General features: G+C 37.3%; 4 protein-coding genes across 4 annotated transcripts; 3 read left to right on the top strand and 1 right to left on the bottom strand.

Annotated features, from left to right (window-relative positions):
- The first annotated feature begins 708 nt into the window (after positions 1-708).
- On the top strand, positions 709-10,689 carry prodha (proline dehydrogenase (oxidase) 1a). The gene is made up of 14 exons (XM_053339959.1): positions 709-1,133; positions 1,554-1,762; positions 4,097-4,131; positions 4,697-4,846; positions 5,204-5,268; positions 5,457-5,573; positions 5,845-5,924; positions 6,176-6,257; positions 6,880-6,972; positions 7,129-7,275; positions 7,489-7,664; positions 7,753-7,851; positions 8,128-8,216; positions 9,052-10,689. The coding sequence occupies exons 1-14, from the start codon at positions 795-797 to the stop codon at positions 9,240-9,242; spliced, it is 1,872 nt and encodes a 623-aa protein (XP_053195934.1). The 5' UTR covers positions 709-794; the 3' UTR covers positions 9,243-10,689.
- A 4,219-nt stretch (positions 10,690-14,908) lies between these two features.
- On the top strand, positions 14,909-16,241 carry gal3st1b (galactose-3-O-sulfotransferase 1b). The gene is given in 2 exon segments (XM_053339479.1): positions 14,909-15,030; positions 15,065-16,241. Coding segments are annotated over 2 exon segments (1,299 nt in total).
- A 2,277-nt stretch (positions 16,242-18,518) lies between these two features.
- Positions 18,519-19,219, bottom strand: LOC128380312 (cytochrome b-c1 complex subunit 9). Its single transcript, XM_053340089.1, has 2 exons — positions 19,049-19,219; positions 18,519-18,866 (listed from the first exon to the last, which is right to left on the bottom strand). Exons 1-2 carry the CDS (start codon positions 19,187-19,189, stop codon positions 18,816-18,818), a joined length of 192 nt encoding a protein of 63 aa, XP_053196064.1. The 5' UTR covers positions 19,190-19,219; the 3' UTR covers positions 18,519-18,815.
- Positions 19,220-19,746: 527 nt separating this feature from the next.
- zmat5 (zinc finger, matrin-type 5) lies at positions 19,747-22,751 on the top strand. Its single transcript, XM_053340230.1, has 6 exons — positions 19,747-19,865; positions 21,096-21,271; positions 21,453-21,515; positions 21,619-21,699; positions 22,002-22,110; positions 22,218-22,751. Exons 2-6 carry the CDS (start codon positions 21,145-21,147, stop codon positions 22,363-22,365), a joined length of 528 nt encoding a protein of 175 aa, XP_053196205.1. The 5' UTR covers positions 19,747-19,865; positions 21,096-21,144; the 3' UTR covers positions 22,366-22,751.
- Positions 22,752-23,329: the final 578 nt, after the last annotated feature.

Genomic DNA, 23,329 nt, shown 5'->3' with positions numbered 1-23,329 from the left:
TAAGCATAATGGAATCCAGTGCAATAAAACCTGTAATGTACTACTCATGTGAAAGATGTAATAGTCATTTCCATATAAAGCTGTGGTGTGGTTGCATTTGATAGTATTGAAAAGGTCTGGAGCTCCTATAGAAGAGAGAAAATAAAAGAAAGACCCTAAGGATTAACAAGATAATGGCATACCAATGTGCACGGGTAGACTGGCAAGTTGGTACAAACTTTGTTCAAATCCAGATGACTACTATCTTAAACTATCTTAAATTCAAGAGGCAATCTCAAAGATTCCAAACATACCAAATATGTCGGACTGGATTTTGGGGAAATATGTATGAAAGGGGAAAGCAATCAAATTAATAAAATACAATAAAATGCTATATAAAGTAAGCAATCTCTGTGTAAATAAACCTGCAATATACAAATGTGCAATATGCACAGTCCCTGAGCTTATACACGTGTGCAATGTTCCTGGGATTTACATGGTAAGGACAACATCAGCCTTTTTTTAGTGGGAGTGAGAGGTACTGGGAGCTGTGTTGTACAGTCCAATGGCTGATGGTATGAGATGACCCCCCCACCCCCCAAATGTTTTCAGGCACATGGCTCTAGCAGCAGCCACTACTTGAGGTGAGCGCGCGTGATGGCAGACAGCGTGACGTAACCAGCGCCACTCCTCCCCCCGCCGGCATCAAAAGTAACTTCCCAGCGCGCGCTTGTTCAGCAACATCATAGCAACGGTTCAGCACGGTGAGGAAGGAAAAACCTGTTCTTCTGCGTCTATTAAAAAAGTTTTTAAAAATGTCCTACACTAAGTTTGTAGCAGCTCTGGCTAGGGCAAACTCCGGCAATGTCAAGAACATCCGAATTTCACCTGGAAGATATCGGTCAACAGTGGCATCCACCAAGAGTCAAGAGGAGAAAGAGCAGCAGATAGATGGCTGCACCGTGGTTGAAGCTGTGCCCGTGGAACTCATCAGCCAGACCAAAAATGTCACCGACACACCGCTGAGTAAAATCCACATCGACTTCGACAACACCAAGGAAGCCTACAGGAGCAAAGATAACATTGAGCTGCTCCGAAGCTTGCTGGTCTTCAAGTTGTGCACGTTTGACTTCCTCGTTGAGAAGAACAAAGAAGTGAGTTCATTAGGCTCAAAAGTTGCATCTGTTACAAGGAAATAATAATAGCCTACATTGTCTACTTGAAAGCACTTGAATTAATGTGTAACAACTTTATAATGACATAATTAAGTGAATGGGTAAGAAAGTAATATATAGGCCTAGTCCTATATCTTTTATTCTTCCTGTTCTATGTATTTGTTTGTATATATATATATATGTATTTGTTGAGTTAGTTTGTATAAAGTTAGTTATTGTACATAATTTAGTCTTTAATTGTATTTATTTCCTTAAACTTTTACCTTATAATTGGCTGCTGTAACTTAAATTTAAATGTTTTTCATTTTTAATTTCACTTTGGGTTTAATAAAGTATCTATCTATCTATCTATCTATCTATCTATCTAGGAAGTTTAACTTGTTGTCATTTTGTTTTCAGTTGATGGACCTGACTAAGAAGTTGCTGGGTCAGTCGATCTTTAATAAGCTGATGAAGATGACCTTCTATGGCCAATTTGTGGCAGGGGAAGACCACAACTCCATCAAACCGTTAATTCAGAAGAATCAGGCCTTTGGTGTCGGAGCAGTTTTGGACTACAGTGTTGAAGAGGACTTGACACAAGAGGAGGCAGAGAAGAAGGAGATGGAGTAAGTACAGTTTACATCTGCCTTGGCAGGAGTTGAGGAAAGATTGCAAAGTATGTAGGCTACAGTAACATAGCTGTCCACTGAATGTTATGTGTTGTCCGCTCTGCCCATCTCCAGCCTGGGAGTTCAATGTAATGCATCTCTCCATCTCTCCTGGGTTGTGACGCAGGTCCTATCTGAATTGTCATGACTAGGGATATTAACCAGTGTTGACAGACTTATTTTCAGTTGACAAAAGAAGGGTTGCACATTGGTTACATAACCCTATGAAATGTTTTACTGAGGCTTTAAACTAAGCACAGTTAATCAGTATTTCACTTTTAATATATGCCATGTGTGCACAACATGAGGAGGCCCATGCATTATGTAAGTTACTAAATTCAAACAGTGTGTAGGGTGAGGTATGTTTGTAAAGCTCAGTATTGCATATGCTTTTTTAAAGTGGTATAGCTGTCCTCGATCACAAAAAACCTCAAACCGGAAGGAACTGGAAAAGGCTATTGGTAGGGCTCTCTAATTACAACCAGCTCCTATTACAACCATTCATGGCTGGCTGTAATGGAAGCTGCATATTGGAAAGAGCAATTACAGGAATAAAAAAAGTGTTGCCATAAATAGATTTCTGAAATTGACAGTATTATTTTTCACTGTAATTAATACGATGTAAGTATCCTAAATGAAGTCCTACAACACTTTTATTACAGTGAGTTGTTTTGTGAAATATTGAAGTATATATGCTTGGCTTACTTTGTACTATTGCATGTAAACCAAAATTGTTATGGAAACTGTTCTTTAAAGGTCACTGGGTACATAAACACATAATACACCTTGACTACAGTACAACACAAGCAAGAGTAAGCAGTGTCATTTCACTGGTCAAAAATCAGAGCACTGATATTTGAAATACAGATTTAAAAAAATCTGGTATTTAAACTTTATTCAACTTTAAATTTTATTCTAATAATCTTTTAGTAAACGCAGGATTTTGTCTTTCATCCATGTCTGCATTATATGTTGGTCCTCTGCAAATTGTCCTCTGAATACTTTACAGCACACATTGTCCAAACATCACCTGACTTATACTTCAATATTTGTTTATTGCCCTGCTTCTTTTATGCTGCTTATCTATAAATGTGAGTCATCTAGAGAGTGTTTCCTCCACACGAACTCGCTGTAATCACAACCCCAAGTGTTTCACTGCATCTCCAGTAGCAAAACAGTACAGTCTTCTATTGGTCGGCTAGGACAGACCCCTCTCTTCTGATTGGCTGAGCTGGTTATTTAGCTGGGGGATGTGCTGCATGAGAAGGGCGAGCCTTTTAGAGCAAGAGAGTGCTGGGTCCTTAAATGGGGCACACAGCACCCACAAGGAAGAGTTACGTAATGTACTGAGAATGCAATAATATTGTTTTTTAACGTAGGATTATCTCACTAAGCACGAACATGCGTGTGCTGGACTAAATCCAAACATTTGATTAGGATTTCACTTATCGGTATCGAGACTGTTTTAAAGTCACAGAAAGGAAACTGTGTTAACTGAATGGAAAGGACAATACTGTACATACCTGACAGTTCTATCATGTCACAACATGTCTAGAAAAGGAGGGCATCAATACCTCAAAAAAGAAGGTCACAGCAAGACAGGTTGATATGACTCATGAAATGAAACCATTTGTCTTACCTCAGCATTTAAGACTTGTATTTCTAAATCTGTTCTCTTTAGGTTGTAATGGAAAAATCTGTCTTGTGTTTGTAATCAAAACTGCAAAGCCTTTATTATCATTGCATAAGAATACAATGAAAATAGTCATGGCACTCGTGATGCATCACAACATAAAAACATAAAAACACAGGACATTGAACATTCAGGGAGGTAAAGGGAAAAAATGCAAAATGCAATAAGCTAATAAAATCATTTATCCTACCTCAGCATGTAAGACTTATTTCCTGTAATTTCTGTTTTTTTTTTAAATCTATTCTCTTTAGGTTGCAGTACAAAAATCTGTCTTGTGTCTGTAGTTGTGTCTTTTTTAATGAATTTGCAACAGTACAAGTGACAGAAGAAGCTATTAAACCACCAGTAGGCTATGGTGAAAGAGCATAGATAGTAGAAGATAAAATTGTTGTTGCAATCACTGTTTGTTCAGGATGTAAAATTGTCCACAGCCCAAATGGCTAGTGAATGTTCAAATTTTATCACCACTCAATTGAGTCTTTGACCATTGTTCTTTGGCTGTTGTGTGAAGTCAATCTACTAGCAGCCACTTGCAGATTTAACTTTTGTGTTCCATGTTTGCTCTTCTAACCCAATGTCAAACTCTCCTTCTTTTTCAGTTCGTGTGTTTCCGAAGCAGAGAAGGAAAGCCCAGGTGTGTATATTGGTTGAATTTAATTCTTAGAAGGTATTTAATGTAGTGTAGTTGTTTGATTTCCCATTTATGTGCATCATCAGCTACTGCATGCTTCACTGCCTCAGGGACTGATATATCTGTCTGCGGACAAGGCTGGCAGTGATGAGACTGAACTACTGATACTAACAGTCAGTATCCTCAGTTTGACCTGAATGCAATACGCGTGTCTGGGTTGGTATGTCCAATCATGTGGCCAGGTGGTTTAGCCTGGATAGTACTGGTTATATCTGGATCTAGCGTGACTTGAAATGTCCAGCCAACGAGTACTCTGAGCAGAAGCTTGGTTCATGTTACAGGGTCAAGTACATCACTCACCTAACAGCCTCTTCTCTGGTCTACATTTTTCTTATCCGGTGAAGAATTGTGATAATGTAAATGTATCAATAACAACTTAGTGTCAGTATTTTCTGGTTGGCCAAAAACTACTTTTGATACATAGAACATGTAAATATGGTTTAGCTTTAAGTCTGTGAAAACTGTTTAGCCACGTCAAGCAGTTCATGATGTCTTTGTTTCACACCAGATGCTGCTCATCGTGAGAGGAAGTACAAGGCCCATCGTCAGTTTGGGGACCGGCGTGGAGGTGTCATCAGCGCTCGCACGTACTTCTATGCAGACGAGGCCAAATGTGACAACCAAATGGAGACTTTCTTAAACTGCATTACAGCCTCCGGTAGGTTTCAGAAGAAGTAACTAAGAAAGATATCTGTGAGTTAGTTATATTAGTATTATAAGGGCTATACCAACACTAAATACATTGTAAATAAAGGGCAGTTAGTAATAGAAATAAATTGCAAAAAGTGCATTGCAGTCATCAAAGACAAAAAACTTCCATATCTCATAATAGACTCACTGTCACATATTATTATGAGATAAATGTAAGGTTGTTATCAGTCATTATCATGAGATAAGGTCTCCAATTTGTTTACTTCGGGCAATGTGCTGCTTCTGTAAATAAAAACATTGATTTAAGCAAATAAATTAAACAACAACAGGTATCATCAAATGTGTTGTCAATTTTGCATTTCAGGTGGAGCCTCTGCTGATGGATTTTCTGCCATCAAAATGACCGCTCTGGGACGCCCACATTTCCTTGTAAGTTTAACTTCATGCCTTCAATATTGAGGGAAAGAGGGAAACTATGGCAGGTGTGGGGAGAGCCACATTTCCTGTGTCATCTGGTAGATTCTGACTGACTGAACTGAAAAACTAACCGCATCACAATATGTTTCAAAAGCATTATTGTAACATAGTTATTAATGGGTTGCTCTGTGTCCCAACAGCTCCAGTTTTCAGAAGTCTTGGTAAAGTGGAGACAGTTCTTCAACTTCCTCGCAGCACAACAAGGAAAATCTGACATGATGGTTTTGGAACAAAAACTGGAACTGGAACAACTTCAGGTTTGTCTTGTAGACTTGTGATGCAGGCTCACATGCAGGCTCGTGCATGCTCATTTATAACTGGTGTCTTCAAAAGTTATTGCTAAGATGCTCTTTATTAGCTTTTTTTTAGTTGTGTTTAACCCATCATGAATATTAGTGCCATGTCCTCAACTTCTTTTATAACAAGTAATATAACACCTGCTGGTGGTATTTCACCCCACTAATATTCAGTGTGTACATGCAACATATATTCTTTATCGTCAATAATCATTGAAATATTTCTTTGTAGGAAAGTTTGACTAAGATGGGTGTTGGCGCCAAGGATGATATTGAGAATTGGTTTACTGGAGAGAAACTGGGTTTATCAGGGTAAGAGAGTCACTCTTTAGCTCAACAGCAACAACAACAGAAATTTAACAATAATAAATTTTATATATCAACTAAATAAAATCTCTGATCTAACCCTCTCAAACGGCTGTTAGATTTGTGAAAAAAATAGCGTGTTATAGACAGAAGAGTATCAAAAAACCTGTGCTTCATTTTTCTTTGTTCACAACACCATTTAAATGTTACTGTAATTTCACACATGCTGATACATATTCTCTCACATCTTATTCCAGAACGATAGATCTGCTGGACTGGAACAGTTTAATAAACGATACAACAAAGATATCCAATCTGCTTATGGTGCCAAACCTTGAGGTGAGTGTTTGTCTTGTAAACCTTCTCACTGTGAACTGTTCTGTTAAGCAGGGAAAGCCTAATTTAGTGATGCAGCATTTGATAACAGAAACCCATTTTAGGTGTAGTGCATATTTTATTTCTAATCCCCTCACAAAGATACATTTGTAAATTTTACAGGTAATGTAATTTTACAGTTAACGCAGTAATAAATAGATAGTGACATAAACAACAAATAGTAAAATAGAAAGATTTGGCAACAATTTATGTCTCCCCATCAGAATGTCGAGTTCTTCACAATATTGAAGAAGTTGGATTTTCTTCCCTCAAGACAATGATTCGCTTGTGCAGTATCATATCTTCTTCCCACAATCAATATTTTGTTCTATGGTCTGAGAACATAATGTCTTTTGGGACTTTCAGGGTTACGTATAAGTTGAGTTGTAGTGCAAAAGCTAATGTCACCAATGCCCTGGGAAACTCTGTCCTGGTGTTTCAGTTTTGAAATGTGACACAAGACAAAAATGGCAGAGCCAGCCAAGCTACTCTCGCCCCCACTCTGTCTGACACATGCTGATAGAATTTGTGGGTTTAAAGATGCAAATACCAAATGAAGTGATGTTGTGTGTGTTTGTGTTTGCAGACAGGTCAGCTGGAACCTTTGTTGAACAAGTTTACAGCAGAGGAGGAGAGACAGATGAAGCGAATGCTGCAGCGAGTGGATGTTCTGGCCAAGGTAACTACTTTTATACTTATATCAAAACAAATAAAAGTACATATATTAAATAACTATGAGACTAAATACAGTAATACAATAACAGTGTTATTTTTTTGTCAAAGAAATCTTGAGTCTTGTGCTCAGTGAACAATGTAAATGGTTTGTGTGCTCCAGCATGCCATGCAGAACGGGGTAAGGCTGATGGTGGATGCAGAGCAGACGTACTTCCAACCAGCTATTAGTCGACTAACCCTGGAAATGCAGAGGAGATTCAACAGAGAGAAGCCAATCATTTTCAACACCTATCAGTGTTACCTCAAGGTGAGACCACAGTTCCCATATTATACAATTGTTACTCTAAGAAATCATATGGAAAGAAAAGCCGTTAGAGTACAATTGCGTGCTTCTGTCTACTGCATTTGTTTTTTTACATTTTACATTTAAGTTTTGTTTCCGTTCTCATAGACAGTTTTATTTTAGAAATATGCTAACCTGTCCTATTCTTTTCTGGTTTTTATCTTTTAATGCTTTTAGGACGCGTATGACAATGTAACTCTGGATGTTGAGCTGTCACGGAGGGAGAACTGGTACTTTGGTGCCAAGCTGGTTCGTGGAGCCTACATGTACCAAGAGAGAGCCAGGGCCCAGGAGATTGGCTATGAAGACCCAATAAACCCAGACTATGAGGCCACTAACAGGATGTATCATAAGTAAGTCTTGAATTATTATCAAGGCTCTCTGTGGTTCAGATAGAACATTTCCAAATTCTAACTCTCTACTTCGTTGTTTTTCATCCAGGTGTTTGGAGTATATGCTGGAAGAGATCGAATACAACAGGAAAGCTAATATCATGGTTGCAACTCACAATGAGGACACAGTGAAATTCACCCTACAAAAGTATGTTTTGTCTCAGGCCTGCATGAAACATTTGGCATTTACTTAGGGGCAGATTTTATTTGAACATACATGAAAGCCTTAAAGCCCTCATTCATAAAGGATGAATTGGTTTAAACTAATGCCTAGGATATTGCTCTAAGTAAACATACTCTTTGTACACATTCAGTTATGGGATTTGGGATATGAAGTTACCACATCAATGTAGGAATGCTACACTCCAGCTCTCATTATGTAACAGCCCTTTAACATGTGTGATTTATTTTTGTAATTTTTCAGGATGAATGAGATGGACCTTTCCCCCACTGAAAATAAAGTTTACTTTGGACAGCTGCTGGGAATGTGTGACCAGATCAGCTTCCCACTAGGTATGTTGTATGCAGCTTGGATGCTAAAAGTAAACAGAAACTTATGTAATCACCTTACATCACATAGTCATGTGGCCAGTGAAATGTACTCCCTACACATGTCAATTTTCCAACTCAGCCACTGACCTTAGAAATAGTCTGTGTACTCTATAGATACCATGCAAACAAACAAGTCTACGTTCCCAGTGTCCTTAAATGTCTCTGACAAAATGTTTGATTTTCTCTTTATCTCTCTAAATGATAAAGATGATTCCAACAATCTGTCTAAATGTGTTGTGCAAGTGATGCACTGTGACGCAAATTGGTAAATGACGCACTACTTCCATCATCCACATTTTTAAAAAACACGTTGCTGTTCAAATAGTGGTGTTTTGTTTCTGGTAGAATGCTTTATTGCAGATGAATAGGGAACGTTAATGCTGTAGCAGCTCTAACATCTCCTCCACCAGCAATACATAAGGCTATGACCTTGACGTGTCACTTAATATTAATTACAAAACCACATTTTTACATATAAGTGTTATCATAATACAACAGTTATTCACCATAATTTCATTTCTAAATAAAAAAGTTGACAATTTTGTCTATTGCAACAAAATGTACTTTATTGTAGCATAATGATTTTATCTTTCTTGTTATATTTATGAGGTAAAATGATCAGTTTAATGACTTCAAATAAAAACTGTGTGTCTTATTAGAAAATAGTTTCTCTGCTGCATCCATATTTCAATGCTGCTCATGTAGAAAGTGATGAGCTGGAATACACACATGGTAGAGATAGTGGACTTTAAACATTTGGAGTAAACATGTCTCCTTTGCTCTGTGTTGTAAAAAGGTCAAGCAGGTTTCCCCGTCTACAAGTACGTTCCATATGGGCCGGTCAACGAGGTCATTCCCTATCTTTCTCGCCGCGCTCAAGAGAACCGCGGCTTCATGAAGGGATCCCAGAGAGAGCGCAGCCTGCTGTGGAAGGAGCTGAAACGCAGAGTGCTGGGTGGCCAGATGTTCTACAAGCCTGTCTACTGAATCACAAGACAACAACATACTAACTGCAGTATATCTTTAAGCATTCCACTAACTTATCTGTACCACTAACTGCTCCTTGTAGAGGAAGATTCATATCCTTCCTTTGGTTGTTAGTTTGCACAGTAGGGGAGAAACATTGCAAGTGTATTATGGTAATAGTTGTAAATTACAAGGTGTTGTAAGTGTATTATAGTAATATTGGAGATGTCTTTTGCTTGTAATTTAACAAGGAGGGGTTTAAAACACCACTAAATCAATCACTGTGGAGATTCATATGGTGCTCCATTAACACAGTTTTTAGATCACCACTGGGTTATTTAACTGAAAAAACTGACAGAGTAATCATCAAATTCAACACTGCAAAAAATGTAACGAAAAATGATCCTTTTTAAATAACTTTACCAAACATTTATACCTCTAAACACCCATGATTTCTCATGTATAGGATGGAGGATAAGAAACGGTTGTTTTTGAATGTATGGTTGCCCAAAGGTGGCTTACTTGTATATAAAAGTGGACACTCAGAAGTGCCTTTTGGTTGTTTCCATGAGATTAACTGGAGACAGTCATCTATTGTACACCTTTTTGTTTTTGTTAATGCACACTCCTCCATGGGGATTGTAAATTATGTTTCCTGGTTTTAGGTTTTTATCTGTTGTTGACTAAAGCATGCACAGTAAATGCAGCATTAGAAACCGGATGATGCGCTTTTTGATCTCTGGTAATCCTTGCACATTGATGTCCTTAAGACAAAGTGCAGATACTCAAAACTGTGTCCTGATGTGGATTTCAGTTGACATGTGCCAAATGGTCCTGATGAACTCCAAAAACGTGCAGTTATGTGAATGTTTAAGGGAAACTGTACTGAGTTACTCTGAAGAACACCTGCTCTGTTGCATAAGCTGCTGTGGAAGGAGGAAACCTGTGGTGTTGAATTTGTTATTGTTGAGAAGAGTTCAAAAAGACTAGTTGTGCTGGTATCTCTGGTTTTAATGCTGCCCGTAGCATTTGTAATACTGTTGCTCAATGTAGTCTTCTGAAAGATTGTTTGAATGAAAGTCATAAAAAAATATGTAAATTCAAAATGTTTTAAGGACTGGGAGTGGAAAACTTAAACTTGTAAAACTTGTGAAAGTACTAAAATGTTAAATCTGTCACGTTAAGTTAAAATATGCAGGCCACTATTGGAGATAAGACTGAACTTAATTAAGTTAGGTTTGCATTGCAGTATTTTGCATTTGAGTTTATTTTTGTATGTTTTCTTGAATGAATCTTGGTGTTCATATGTCTTTTAACATGATATGGTATAATGTGATAATATGTTTTTTTGCAGTTGCTTTGATGTTTTAATTCTTTTGTTTTGTTCCCTTATCACTGCTGTATCAGTATATACCATATTTTGTACAGTTGTAAAATATGTAATTAATGGATTTGGAACATACAAATACAGTTAATTTAAGAAGAAACCAGTGTTACGGCCTCTTATTACAGCTGTGAATGTTAGAAATGAACATTTTCCTAAACAATACCAGGCAGCAAATGTTAAGATCCTTACTTGTTGGGGAAGTAGCTACAGTATAGAGTTAGAAAATTCAAAGGCTACATATCATAATTATATTTTAAATCCTTAAAGTTACCCAATCTCCAACTATTGTCCTTCCTTTAACACCCAACACCATACAGATGCAACCCTTATCTCATTGTGTCATATCTGATTTTCTCTGCTGACGTATTTTGATGCCAGTGACATCAACAACTACAACCATTGCCACACTGAACTACGGTCATTGCCACACTGAAGCCAGTTGCCAAATTGATGTGACCCACTGAATCAGATGATTTAGCATCTGCCAAAGTCAACAGCAGCTGAGGCAGCATTTGCGTCCAGGTCTCTGGAGATTACAGAAAAACAGTCAGCTGTGTTGAGACCAGATGTGTACTGATGTGGAACATAGGACAAGACCCTCCAAATGTTATCTATCTGTACAGCTTGTTTTATACAGATATTAATATCCTAATTATAAAACCTTTTTGGGGTACATGTACAGCACATAACATTTCTTGTGCTAATGGACAGCCTGTGTTACTATGGCACTACACTACATAATACATCATAATACATTAAATATATAGTACAGCTAAAAATTGGATCCCAGACTTTAATTTAGCTTCTTCAGCTTAATTTTATACTATTTCATTATCTATACCATTACCTATACCCCACTTTAATTATCTCTTTGGTTTGTGATTTGACTTCACTGTTACACTTTAACAATGGGATCAGTAAAATCATATTTAATTCCATTTTATTTTATAATATAGTATATTTTACACACAATAACCTGACTGTCTATATTTGTTGGCATCCCTTTATATTAACACAATGTAACAACTTTATACTTATTATACAGCGAGTTTACTGGGAGCCGGTTCAATGTTAAATCATATTACTTAATGGTATTTAAATGATGACAGGCATGCAACCATTCAGCCATGAACATAGCAACAAGAAGCAGATCATAATCACACTTTATCACACTGAACTCAATGAATGCACATTGTAAACTTAATTAAACACTTTCCATGCTGTTGTTGACTCTTTGGAGACCAGTGTTCTTATGACACATTTTTAAGAACAATATTAAAGGTACTTACATACTTAGATCTGGGTTTTCTGAGAGATACTTAAATGTGGGCAAATAAAAGTTCTCTGTTAAGGTATTTTATTAATAAAACAGCTGCAGGAAGGGAAAAAAAGCTTGGGTAAACCGTAAACGTAAACCTCACCATAACTCTGCCACTCCATAGTGGTTGCAAATCCTTGTGGAAGGATATATGGCCCAATCAGTCTCTATCTTAAAGGGCAAATCTACAATCCTTAATATAGATCAATGTTTGGAATATAACAAAACTGACTTATAATATTAAATACATTTTTATTATTATTTTGAATTATAAATATTGATTATTATGAAATTAATTTGATCATAAAGCTGATTCAATAAAACAGTTTGACTTGAATGGCCCAGTTTAAATAGATGAATCAGGTGACCGATGAATTACAACAGTTACTGAGGTCAACAGCCTTCTAACAGCTAAAGAAAACATTACATGAATCGAGTGGTGTCAGTAGCTGTATTGAAAGATTAGTATATTTACAGTAGTTAAACTAGATACAGGTGTAAATTCCTGACTAGTTTTCCTGCTTTGAATTTGTTCATATTGCCATCATCTGACACTTGGGCTCCTTCTATTTGTTTCTCTATCCTGCTCGCTCTGTCCTCAAACTTTTTCTTTCAATCTAGAATCAGTTGCATCTTAATTAATGTCTGGCCTACAGTATGTATAGAATAATAACCAAAATGCATCCCCCTTGTTGTAACCCCCGCCTCTCTGTGCCCTAGTAGCAGAGAGAGTGTAGGGGCAGAGGGGTTGTTCAGTTGAATATGTTAGTCTAGTTTGCCTTTATATGACTGAGGTTTGTGCAAGTTAGAATCTGAAATATTAGTAGCCTGACTGGGCTGTGTATTGATAAATCTATAGTGCTGTCTGTGGTGCTGAAGTAGCAGACGGATTTGAAATTCCACTTTTTTCTCTCAGTCTCGCCCTTTTGTCAGCTTCATCCTGGATCTATAATAGGCCATTCTCTAGACAATAAACTATAAATACTCAGTTCTATACTATATTGTTGCATATATACTCTTTATCCTACAGCATAACAAACCATTACGAATTATATACTGCATACTATAGCCGAACAATGATAGAGATTTGTTATAAATTCTTAATAGAAGCAGAAATTTTAATATGCACTGATAATATAGAAACTATAGGCTATTGTAAAATTTGTAGATTTTTGGGAAATATTATGATTGAGATGTTTTTACAAGCTAAACTTTACCAAGCTTAAACATTATTGCGTATAGGATTGCCCATACTATTTATTTGTTGTATTATTAATACCTAGTTTGCTGTGCTTTAAGCTTTATCCATGATTTACTGGTATAGTCTCAGTTGCCTTCACAGTCCAGCCTACCAGCAAGATTTCGCACGACAGGTTAATTGGTTTGAAGAGGGTTGTTTGTTGTGTGTCTGTGTCTCAGAAGAGCTCAAATGGACTAGAGCGCCCCTAGAGGCTACAGTAAGAACTGAAGTGTAGGAAGGCAGTCTGAGCGCGTGTGAAGTGATGGATAGTCTGCGTAAACGCTGTTTGAGAATGCGAGATGTTATTGTGTTTACATGCGTTCAGCGGCAGCCCCCACTAAATGTCAGTCATTTAAAGAGAGGTGCTCTCACGTTTTCAAGTCTTTCAAAGTTGCTTGAAGAGACAAACGAGTAACAGCACCGCTTTTGTGGACAGGATCAACTGAAAAATCTGGCAAACAGGTAAATCTGTCTGAAATGGGTCATTCACAGGAGTGGTTGTTCTAAAAAAGAAAGAAAGAAAGAAAGAAAGAAAAAAAGACTAGTTCATTTTATTAGATATGGTGAAATATATGTATTTTTTCAATACACTAATAATAATTATATAACTAATAACTATAATAACTAATACTTACTTTAAAAGTAGTATTTTGGTTGCCATAACATTTTTATGTTTTAAAAGATAGAAAATAACCAATTTATTGCCTACAGAAGATTATTTATTTAAGATGATTTGTCATTATAGGATCTTTTGAAACAGCTATGGAGATGTATGTCCAATTCAGTCAATGTGGGAGGAAAAATGTACCTCTGACTTCTTTCTTTCTTTCTTTCTGTCACACCCTAGCTAATGCTGTCCTCTGCAAGTAAATTCATTCCTTTACTTGTATTTTACTTGCTTACACTCATTCCTCCTTCATTTGTTTTCCTGTGTTGATCTACTGTTGAAAAGTTTGCTCTGGCTGTTTTGATCACCGTTTTTCAGGATAATGGTTTAATTTCAGGCTATAGCATATCTTGTGTGTGTGGGCTTTCATTTATTTCATTGAACTACTCTATGAGACATCCATACTGTACATACTTCCCATGAAATGAGAGAGACTAAATAGATGATTATCACTGTCAGATACTAGAAAGTGACACACCTTTCCTCATCACATAACCTTCTTTAATTTTATGTTATTTAATCTTTTCAATGTCAAAGGTAAACTCTACTTTAGATTGTTTTCCCCACTTTAAAATCAAGAAAGTTATCAGTTATCCCCCAAAGTCAGCACTGTGCTGTCCTACCAACATTCCTACTGGTTATCGGAAAAAAAGAACCATAAACATGTTTCAAGTGTCAACATGGGGGCTCTGTGTTATATTTGACAGAATGAATGATTCAGCACATGTTTTTCCTTATCTGTTTATCTCCTCATCTTTCTTTCTCTCTATCTTCACAGCCCTTTTCTTATTCTGTAGTCAGTCAACCTATGGATTCTCTTTGAACCTCTTATTTTTAGCAGTAATAAATACTAGGCTACATTGAGGCCTTGTTTTTCATAACAACACCGCAGGGGGGATGAAATGAGATAACGGGATAATTATTGCTGCAGGGTGTTACAACTGTTTATGTGCTTCGCGTAGCTTCTCACTGGCTCTGACAGCATAGGAGAAAAAAAGTGTGCAAAGCTTTGTTTGCCTCTAATGTTTCCCTCTATGCATGTGTGCTCTCTGATTTTACTTTCAGGTTTTTAATCATGCCTGGCATCAAAGGAAGTAAGTGCAAGCCTGCAGTACGAAGGCTGATTCTCTGGGTTTTATTGACCACTGTTACGCTGGTACTGTACTGCTTGACAAACCCAACTCAAATGAAGATGAGGTAAGTATCTCAAGCATTATTTCACTGAGATGAGGCTATTTGTCTGATATTCATCCATATCATTTCTTTGCAGTGGCTCCCAAAAAGACACATGTCCTCTCAACATGGCAAGATTATTGAAGAAAAAGTCACTCTCTGAAGAGTGCTCCCCCAAAGGGAACATCATGTTCATGAAGACCCATAAAACAGCCAGTAGCACAATACTCAACATCCTCTTCAGGTTTGGAGAAAAGCACAATCTTAAGTTTGCCTTCCCTGATGGGCGCAACGACTTCTTCTACCCATCTCCTTTCCTGTGCTCCCAGGTGAAGGATTACAAGCCTGGCAAGTGTTTCAACATTGTGTGCAACCACATGCGCTTTGACCATGAAGAAGTAGCCAAGCTTCTACCTCCAGATGCTGTCTACGTCACCATTTTACGTGACCCGGTGGATCTCTTTGAGTCTTCCTTCCATTACTACCACAGAGCAGTTCCTCTCACGTGGAGGATCAATGGCGAGAACAAGCTGGCAGAGTTTCTAAAAAATCCTCATTCCTTCTACAGTCCAGAGGCTTTCAACTCATTCTATCTTAAAAATCTGCTCTTTTTTGACTTTGGTTTTGATAACAACCTTGAGGCAGACGATCCCCGTTTGATGAGGTTTATTCATAACTTATCCAAACGTTTTCATCTGGTTCTCATAGCAGAATATTTTGAGGAGTCTCTCATCCTGCTCAAGGATATACTCTGTTGGACAATGGAAGATATCCTGTATTTTCAGCTTAATGCTCGCAAGACCTCATCAATATCTCGACTGACCCCTGAGTTGAGAGCCAAAGCTTTACAGTGGAATGGAGCTGACTGGAGACTCTATCAGTACTTTAATGCTACCTTCTGGGCCAGAGTTGAAGCGTATGGTAAAGAAAGAATGAAACAGGAAGTAAATGAACTGAGGAGAAGGAATGCTGAAATGAGGGCCATCTGTATCGAGGGAGGACATGCGGTTGAAGCCCGAAAGATTCAGGACAGACGTTTCCTGCCTTGGCAGCCAGTGGGAGAGTCCTCCATCCTGGGGTACAACATGAAGAGGGATATTGATCCCAAATTCAGGACAATCTGTGAAAAAATGCTCACACCTGAAATAGAATACTTAGCAGACCTGGGCGTAAGCCTGTGGCTTACTAGACTATGGGGTTGGTTAAAAGATGCTTTTACTGACTTCCTGACTTGAAAATGTTATTTTTGATGTGTCACCTGGAAGGATGCTCATTAAAAAGCTCATCATAAAAAAGACAATACATAACTGAGCTATAAACATGATTACATGATATCTGCACAACAAAAAACATGAATTCCCCTGTGGCTACATATTTTCTTTACATTCAGAAAAAATGTACCACTCATAAATAAGGTTGGCCTACAGTTGGGTCTCATTTATCTCAGATACCTCCACTCCTTATCTGTTGGCCCTTAAATGCTCCTGATCCTGTGTTGTATCATTCAACACTGTGTACTAAAGGGGGAAAAAAGCTAAAACTGTGTATTTACATCCTTTTAAAAAATGCATAGTGTAGACAGTAATTCTCTGTTGTTGAACCTAAACTAGTAAAACTCTAAAACTATCTCTCTCTTTGCTGGTATGTTTTACATATCCAGTGTTTCACCAATGGTGTGACACTTACTTGATTGTCTGAGCCTAGAACAAATGTTTCATTTTTTCATCAGGGCAGATAACATACTTTTCATGTTTTTTGTTGAGGAATAAAACCAGGATGTGACATCTCCCACTGAGTTGTCAGTGATTGCTGTAAATACACTGATAACTGTGAAGAGCTCTGTCACTGGGGCATGCAGTGTTAGTGGCCCACCTAGAGGCCTAACATGCAGTTACAGGGCCCGTATGACGTCATCATCACTACAAGTAATACTAGTTTCAAATGGAATGCAAACACATCTAATGTATTTCTTGTGTGTATATTCAGACTTCACTTCAGACTACTACTTTAAACAACCTATCTTTGGTAATTCATGATATTTCACAAAGATCATCACTCATTGTTCTTTGTAATTGTACACAGCAACCTACTGTTTGCAGATTATGCTATTTGCTGATTCAGTGATTAATGAAGACTTTTGGCCATACCTTACCTGCCAGTTACAGATATATAGACACATAAGGACCATATTGGATCAGTAAGTAGCCTACATGTAGGCCAGGCCAAACAGGTCAATCTGAATCAAGCCTTTATCATTTTTATGCCAACAGTAGTTTCAGTTTTTATGTTAAACTATTTAGATCTTTTTTCATTATGGTATTTGTGGAATATCCAACATGTGTTGAGCTAGAATGAAGTTGATCTTTCTCTGTATTGTGAAGACAAATCATTGTTGGAATAAAACACGCTGTTATATTGGTGCTCGTGGTTAGGTAGCCAACTGCAGAGGCCTTATGTACGGCATTTTGTAGAAGAATCTTAGGGTAGAATAGTTAGGGTACAACTGTATTTTAGAGTATATCTCTAAAATCTGCCAGCTGGGAAGTTCTTAATCTTTTGTATGTGATGCTCTTTGTCAGCTTGTTTTGAATCATGCTATGTAAAGTAATATTTGTATTGAAATGTTGTATAAATATGGCAACAAAAACCACCTGGCATTGCTTCTTACACGTTAATGTGAAATCTTAGTTTCAAATCTCTCCTGGTTCCTTTGTTACTTGTGATCTGTCCCTTTCGACCACATTTTCTATCTTCCCATGTTGAACTGTCTAACAAGCAAAAGTGCTATAAAAAATAGTAACTTTCTATTTTACACTTGCACATCACAATTATCTTTAGTTGCACAGGACAATAATTAATGCTGCTTTAGCAAAGCATCAAATGCTTTTCATGACTGAAGTAGTCCTCAATTAATGTGCCTTTTCATTTAAGTGACTGAAGATTATAAGTCTTGTGCATTTTCTTAATAGAAATACTACTGATACTGCTACTGCTGTTATCTGTCCACTCTGAACTGAATATATCTGCTCAGCCCATCCCTAACGTGTTAACACTGAGCTGTAGTGATGGCTACATTTTCAAAGTACATAATAGAAGGGCTGCAATAACGATTAATTTAATTACTGATTAGTCTGTTGATTATTTTCTTGATTAATCAATTAGTTGTTTGGTCTCTAAAAAGTCATAAATGGTGAAAAAAATGTCAATGTTTTCCCAGAGCCCAAGGTGACACCCTCAAATGTCTTAGTTTGTCCTGACCAATTGACCCCAACCCAAACACATTATTATAGAGTGAAGAAACCAGAAAATATATTTTCTTGACAAAAGACTCAAAACGATTAATTGATCAAGAAAATAGCGGTTAATTTAATAGTTTGCAAATTGCAACTACTTGATTAATCACTGTAGACACCGCTGCATGTTCCTCTACAAAGTTATTCATTATGTTCACAACACAATGTTGCATTTGAGTGTCATAGGAGGAATTACGAATCAAAACATTACGAGATGTGTCAGACATTAACACATGTTTTAATTTAAGCATTTACAATCTGTGAGGTGAATGAAGGCATGGCAGATAACAACACAAGGGGGGGCTGGGACGAGGTGACAGGAACCATTGCTCCATCTTCAGAGTGGTCTGGGAAGTCTTTCAGCTTCCATGGGATCTCTGGTAGCCTGGGCATGACTTTGAGCACATAGTCCTTATGTTGACTGCTGCTTGATTCAATGTAAGGTGTCCAGGAGGGATGGATCATGGACGTGTGACAACAGTTGCACTTCGGCCTTAGATAACCCCGGGCCGCGTCCTATTCCTCCTCTTTATTCTCGTAGTTGTGTTTGATGTGTTTCCAGAGTTTCTACAGCCAAACACACATTTAAGCAGTTAGACATTTCTTATCAGTGCTTAAATCAACACAGAGCTGACTTCAGTCAAAAGGACGTAGGGACTAGCGGGCAAGTTAGCTTAGCTGACGTTAGCAACACAAGCTAACAAGGTCAGAATAAAAAGACCATTTAAAACACCAACGGTCACACTTACCCCGCGATTCATTTGCTCAAAAACCGCGTCACCACCTTGGTCAAATATCCGTTCAAAGACGACCGCGCCAACCATGATGGTTATAGCGAAAGTCGAGGTTCTCCTGAAGAGCAGGTTATAGACCGACTTGGTGAGCGACATGATGGCGGTGGTAGTGCGCAGGAGCGGAAACACGTCCCTTTCCTCTTCCGCTCGGAGCTCCGATGTTACGGTTTATCTGGTGACCGTATTAACTGGTGACTTTCACATAGGTGCCCCCCAAAAAGCCGTCAAATGCATAGACATAATAATTATTATGTCATAATTTACAGACATAATAATTATTATGTCTATGGTCAAATGTAGCTTAAAACTTTTTAAATGCGTGCTAATATTAAATTAGACGTCATAAATTAATGTGTGCTCAGCAAGACTCATTCACCTCTCGTAACGTATCTTGTAATCTAAGAAACAAACCGTAATTTATAAATTGGCAGTGCAGCAGTGGCCCATCTTGGAATTATATAGCCTACAGTACAGTTATTATTTTCAATCGGAAAAAGGTTTATATTTAACTAATTATTCTGTTTAATAATGTAAATGTTTTCATTGCTATTGTATGTTTTCCCCCAATTTCGATAGCTACCGTCACCACGACCACGACAACCACGGAAGCATTTGCCTGGAAGAAGTCACCAGTTAACACGGTCACTGGTTAAACCAGGACACCGGATAGCATCAATAGTGGGACTACTCTTGAATTGTTTGTTGTTTTTGTCTTTATCAAAGTAGCAGTAACACAGCAGACATCACAGAGGAAAAAACACTTTCGCCAATGGTTTGTACTCCTGACCGTTTGTATGTAATTTAGTAACAAGATCAATCAAACGTCGTGTTGTGACATAATGTTTTGATAGAAACGCTATGGACAAATTTATCAGGATGTTAATGTTTGAAACGCTCGGTAAACCAGAAATGTGTTTGTACGAATATCAAACTTTCACTATTGTTATAAACAGCTTTATATTTCCAGACTTCAGCTGATTGTATCGTCAGAGTACAACCAGGCGTTTTTCCAAATGAATGTTGTCTTAAACGAGGTGCCTATGTTATTATACCAGTAGATGTCAGCATAATACCTGTTCCCATCTCTCTCTCTCTCTCTCTCTCTCTCTCTCTCTCTCTCTCTCTCTCTCTCTCTCTCTCTCTCTCACCCCCTCTCTTTTTTTTTGGAGAATATATTTTTAAATTATTCTTTAAACATAAATCACATTATCCCCTTAACACCACCCACACCAACCTTCCCTCAGACTCCTCCAGGCAAAAACAAAAACAAACTACTGGTAACAGATTGTAGAAATTCATAGCACATTAACAATTCATATTAGAAGTTAATCAACTAACATAGGTTACAGTAGACAAGAAAAGAAACAAACAAACAAACCAAAAAACTTAAAAAAATACACAAAGACAAAATAATGTACTTACATGCATACACACATGCTTCTCTAACTAAAAGTATAATATCTCATATATCTGCCAACATAACGCCTGTTTCTTCCCTTTTAAGAAACTTCAAAATTGTTTCACAGTACATATGTATTTATTTTCTAATGCCATACAAGACACCATCTCCTTAATCCACTTAACTATGGGTGGTTTATTTCTACATTTCCACTTAAGGGCTACCAGCCTCTTTGCTGGCAAAATGCACATGTTGTTAAGCAAATATTTTTTATATTGAGATATTTATGTCATAAAGGCTCCTGGTTGTTTTTGATAGGGATGTAGGACTCCAGTTTGATAATATAATAAATCTGTTACAGCCTTATTTTTCCACAATCTCTGAAGAAACTCTGGAGATTCCCCTTTGTTAGGAAAGGGAAGAGTTTGGCGTTATTCTCAATGAATCAGACACCTTGAGTATAATGATACATCGCATGGCAACAGTCACTCAGTGTAATCCTGGATACCACCAAACAGAAATGATATCAGTCAACACAGCTCACTCACCACAAAGCATTGACACAAACGTTATCTAAAATGATTTCTGTTTACTGTCTTTCAGAGGTTTAATAGGTGACATCTTGCTGATTTAAAGCCATAAGACCTGAGCCATGGGGAAGAGGTACTACTGTGACTATTGTGACAGGTCCTTTCAAGACAACATGCACAACAGGAAGAAACATCTGAATGGTGTTCAGCATCACAGAGCAAAAAAGGCCTGGTTTGACCATTTTAGAGGTGAGACTTGTAGTTGCTCTTGAGGCCACTGAGATTTGGTTGCAGTTTAAATTGAATTAAATGTTGTATTTCTAATGACATATAATGCTTTAGTGTAAAGTTGTTATTTTGAACTACACAGTGCTACACTACAATGTATCATTTAATATGCTAAGGAAGTCTTCAACCTTGTTTTTTGCAGACTATGCAGCTATTCTATATGATGAGCAAGCAAAGAAACCCTGCAGGAAGTTTCTGCTAAAAGGTAGTGGCACTGTTGAATTTTACATTTAGTCAATAAATAGAAAATCATATTTGAAAAATAATTATGTGCGATGATCTTCATTTCTGTTTTTTGTCTGCTTTAGGGATTTGTGATTTTGGCCCTAACTGCAGGTTTTCTCACATGTCCGAGGAGGATCTGTCAGACCTAAAAAGACAGGTGGAAGGTAAGCAAAAGGGTGGTTCTCTCTACCATATAGTTACAAACCTATAAACTGAATACATTACAGATCCCCAAAGCAATATGCCACATATTTTATACACCTTGCACCTTGCATGGAATAATACATTGAACACCAGGTGTTCACCACAGTGCAGACACAACTTTGTACATGGTGGGTTTCAAACAAAAATACAAACAGTGAGCACAAAGAAATTCATGGCACACAAATAAAAGTACATTTTATCCAGATAATAACTGTGTTGAGAAGAGTTTTCATTTCTTCTCTTTTTCTTCTCATTCTTTCAGATGAAAGGCAACACAGAGAAGACTCTCAGGACAGATTTATGCCAGGGCGAAGTATAGAAGACTGGCTCTCTAGAAGGGAAAAGAAGCGGACTGCCCTCAGTAGCAAAGGGTATGAATGTTCATTTTTGTTTCAACATATAGTCATACATGATTAGCATGGCTAATGGTTGTTCATGTCAATTTAGAATTCAACTCTTCAATTATTTATCTCCACAGAGATCTAAAAAATAAGGAAGACTGTGAAGAAAGCCAAATAGAAAGTGACATACCTCAGCAGCTCCTCTCCTTTCCTGACCTTCCACCCTCACTTTTACCTCCTCCTGCCGACGGATGGAAAGTCAAAGTGAACACAGAATGGAGTTGAAAGATATTCAATTTGCTTTTCAAATCACTGTTAAGTGGATTTGTGACAGTAATAGAAGGAGGGATGATGCAGAAGAGATGGTTCCTGTAATGACATATTCACATTTGAAGTAACTGGATTTGACAGCTTGAAATAAGGTTTCAGAATGGGAATAGTCAATATATGTTGTATACTCCACAGTACAGGCCATGTGTAGAACAGCTGTTTATTAAAATGGAAAATCTTTTATTTTAAGCTTGTGCTGTGTCACTGGGGAATCACTGATCTCATGATCATAATTATATGTATAACTCAGCCAGTCACTGGAAAACACCATTTTACTTCCTAAATAGTAAAGATGGCAATGTAATGATCTGGATGAAATTTTATAATAAAAGTATTCTGAATCTGAACGTTTGTCAGTACATTTTTATCAGTATGCCTCACACAGATCTCTTAGATTTTTGACAAATCATTTTTGTTGGCCTTCGGAAATCCTGAATTAGGTTATTCTTCCTCATCAGGGATATGCCTTGATTTACATACTGTATGTTACAAGTCTTAAAATGTATGTATTTGATCTGTTTCCACATCTGTTTTATAGTTAATGCAGTGTTTACAGCAGAAATATAATTAATAATTAAAAATATTAAATCTGCGTTGTAAATGAACAATATACAGGGAAGGAAATACACTGAACATTTATTAGACTTCAAGGATACACCAATGTGATTTGGTGAGAAACACTGATTATAAAAATAACTTATTTGTTTACAAGACACCCCCATGAGGGAACTTCATTCATAATAAAAGTGATGCTATAAAAATGCCACTCTTCCCAAGTGCATCCTCTTTAGCCTCAAACTTAACCTTTGCTATGTGACACAAACACTCATCTGTCCTCTGTAGCATTTAAAGAAGTCAATTAGTAGAATATCAATAGTCCTCATGCCTCTAACCACTTAACACATGCCCCTGTTTTTTA

This window comes from Scomber japonicus, chromosome 19 (assembly GCF_027409825.1).
Source record: "Scomber japonicus isolate fScoJap1 chromosome 19, fScoJap1.pri, whole genome shotgun sequence".
NCBI lineage: Eukaryota > Metazoa > Chordata > Actinopteri > Scombriformes > Scombridae > Scomber > Scomber japonicus.
This window is presented reverse-complemented; position numbering and strand designations above follow the sequence as displayed.

Excerpts from the sequence above, each read along its gene's own strand:
- prodha (XM_053339959.1), top strand. The coding sequence starts at position 795 with ATGTCCTACACTAAGTTTGTAGCAGCTCTGGCTAGGGCAAACTCCGGC. Across the intron at positions 1,134-1,553 it reads TCGTTGAGAAGAACAAAGAA|TTGATGGACCTGACTAAGAA; the intron begins GTGAGTTCATTA and ends TTTTGTTTTCAG. Across the intron at positions 4,132-4,696 it reads AGCAGAGAAGGAAAGCCCAG|ATGCTGCTCATCGTGAGAGG; the intron begins GTGTGTATATTG and ends GTTTCACACCAG.
- LOC128380312 (XM_053340089.1), bottom strand. The coding sequence starts at position 19,189 with ATGTCGCTCACCAAGTCGGTCTATAACCTGCTCTTCAGGAGAACCTCG. Across the intron at positions 18,867-19,048 it reads TTGAGCAAATGAATCGCGGG|AAACTCTGGAAACACATCAA; the intron begins GTAAGTGTGACC and ends GTTTGGCTGTAG.
- zmat5 (XM_053340230.1), top strand. The coding sequence starts at position 21,145 with ATGGGGAAGAGGTACTACTGTGACTATTGTGACAGGTCCTTTCAAGAC. Across the intron at positions 21,516-21,618 it reads CAGGAAGTTTCTGCTAAAAG|GGATTTGTGATTTTGGCCCT; the intron begins GTAGTGGCACTG and ends TGTCTGCTTTAG. Across the intron at positions 22,111-22,217 it reads ACTGCCCTCAGTAGCAAAGG|AGATCTAAAAAATAAGGAAG; the intron begins GTATGAATGTTC and ends TTATCTCCACAG.